Here is a 2219-nt window from a genome sequence, read left to right on the forward strand (position 1 = left end):
AAGCAAGAGAAACGAGGCTCTTCCCTCCTCCTGGTAGACTGAAGTGATCCGAATGAAGAGCCTCGTTTCTCTTGCTTACTAAGTCTCTCGTGCAGTTTCTCTTGGTAGGCTGAAGAAAACTTGCTTGCTGCAACTTTTGTCTTCGCTTCTCCATGGAGAGAAAGCCATGTAGAAATCCAGGTTTTCTTTGGTCTCCTCCCGCAGCCTTACGTCGGGCAATTCTCGCTTCAATCTCTGCTTTCTTACTCATCAAGACTTGGAGCTTTTCCTTCATATCACGACGTGAAGAGCTAGCTGTAGAAATACTTGAAAGAGAGGCATTTAAGGAATCTAAGTCATGCTTGATGGACATTAGTTGCTTCAACAGATTTCCGCTTGTCGTGACGGCTGACCCTCCTCCACTGTCTTGCTGCTTACGAGCGAGAATAGTCTGAACGTCTTCATCTGTAAACGTAAACTGCACACATACAAAGCCACTCACCCACGTCACTGCTTAAAACATCTACCGAGTACCTATACATGTATCTATCAATATGTATGATGTATGTACGAATGTGTATGCACGAATATGTATGTATCAATATGTATGTGTGTACGAATATGTATGTATGTACGAATATGTATGTATGAATATGTATGTATGTATGTGTGAATATGTATGTATGCTGCACGAGAGAAGTGGAGAGAGGGAGGTACGAGAGAATGCGAGAATCGCGGAGAGAATGGCAGTGATCGAATCTTCCCTTCTTCCATCCCTCCTTGTTGAAACTCCTGAGAAATTCGACGAAAAGAAGAGAGAGGTGACCGCCGACAACCCAAAGAAGAAACGAATGACTCGGAGAGCCTCCTACTCCCTTCATCCACATGCATCCTCTGTTTCGGCGACTATTGCAGTGTGCTTTTCTCCCTTTAAAAGCCCCTACGTTGACCCAGTCTGCCCTGGGTATTCCCTCGAAGTCTCTCCCTCTTCCACACGTAGACATGTCCTCTACATCTCGATTCATATACATACATCTCTTGCAGACTCTCTACCAACGTGCCTTCTATATCATAAACATACACCTATCTAGAGACAGAGAGACGCACGCAAATTCAAATCCTAGCTCCCCCATCCCTGCCTGTCGAATCCTCCTATACATATATATATATATATACTTCTATGTGTAGAGAGAGAAGTAGACATAGGATGTATCCTCGCTGAGCCAGTAGAACGAAGGATCAACAGATACCTGTACGATGTGTAAGCACAGAAGGATGAAGTGACGGCTATCTTCCAGAGAGCATCCCCTTTAATCCACCCTACTTGAAGCATCTAGGCATCACGCTCTTCCCATCCCTCTTGAAGAGAAGGTTCTCTTTCTTCCTTACTCTTTCTTACCTCTTTTAATTGCTGGACTTTCGCTTTGATTCTTTTGGCTAGATCATCGACCGAGTCGAATTCTTGGAGTTTCCTCTTCCATTCCTCGAACTCGATAGGTGTCACAGGAGTATTTAGAAGCTCCGTTAAGGCAAATTCTCGATCGAATTTTGCGGAGGCTTTCGGAGCGACCCGCAGAACAAGCTTGTAGCTACAGCTCATCCCTCCCCCTGCACCTCCCCCACCTGAGGCATTTCTCTCTCCAGCAGGCGTAGACACACCTCCGACGCCTGATCGCACTATATACGGTTCACACGATCGGATACCTACAATCTGACAGACCCATCCAGGGGATGGAGGTAAGAGGAGAAAGGAAGATCCCTCATTTGAAGGTGAAGATGAGGGCTGTGGCACCTTAACGAAACACCCGCGGACGTACTTCTCAGCCTGGGGATGTTCTAACATGTGTAAGAGACGTTCCGTCGATAAACGAGCGGAATTGAGAAGCTCTAGAGAGATCTTCTGAAGCATACGCCGAGCTAAATCTTTACGGCGCTGTTCGTCGCTATCGACACGATCTTCTTCAAAAAGATCATCCCCGCTACCTCCTCCTCCTCCTACACCTCCATCAGCCGCGCCTTCTTCTTCTTCGCCACGAGTCTAAGAAAGAAAGAGAAAGAAAGGGGGTGAAGGGAGAGAGAAAGATCGAATGAAGATGATCGGGAAGATTACGAAGGAGACACGGACAACTAAATAAAAAGAAGGAAAGAAGAAAGGAAGATCATGACAGATGGTGCATGAAGCAAAACATCGAAAGAAAGAACACAAAGAACGACGTTCTCTTCTAGGATGCGGGTGGAAA

At 46.0% G+C, this 2219-nt stretch overlaps 1 protein-coding gene across 1 annotated transcript; it reads right to left on the minus strand.

Annotated features, from left to right (window-relative positions):
- Nucleotides 1–19: 19 nt before the first annotated feature.
- On the minus strand, nucleotides 20–2017 carry CSUI_011532 (rna polymerase-associated protein rtf1; the record flags this gene model as incomplete). Its single annotated transcript, XM_068071630.1, has 2 exons — nucleotides 1379–2017; nucleotides 20–457 (listed from the first exon to the last, which is right to left on the minus strand). Coding segments are annotated over exons 1-2 (948 nt in total), but the record flags the coding sequence as incomplete, so codon positions are not given.
- Between the last annotated feature and the right edge of the window lie 202 nt (nucleotides 2018–2219).

The sequence above is a fragment of the Cystoisospora suis genome, assembly GCF_002600585.1.
Source record: "Cystoisospora suis strain Wien I chromosome Unknown contig_13048, whole genome shotgun sequence".
Lineage (NCBI taxonomy): Eukaryota > Apicomplexa > Conoidasida > Eucoccidiorida > Sarcocystidae > Cystoisospora > Cystoisospora suis.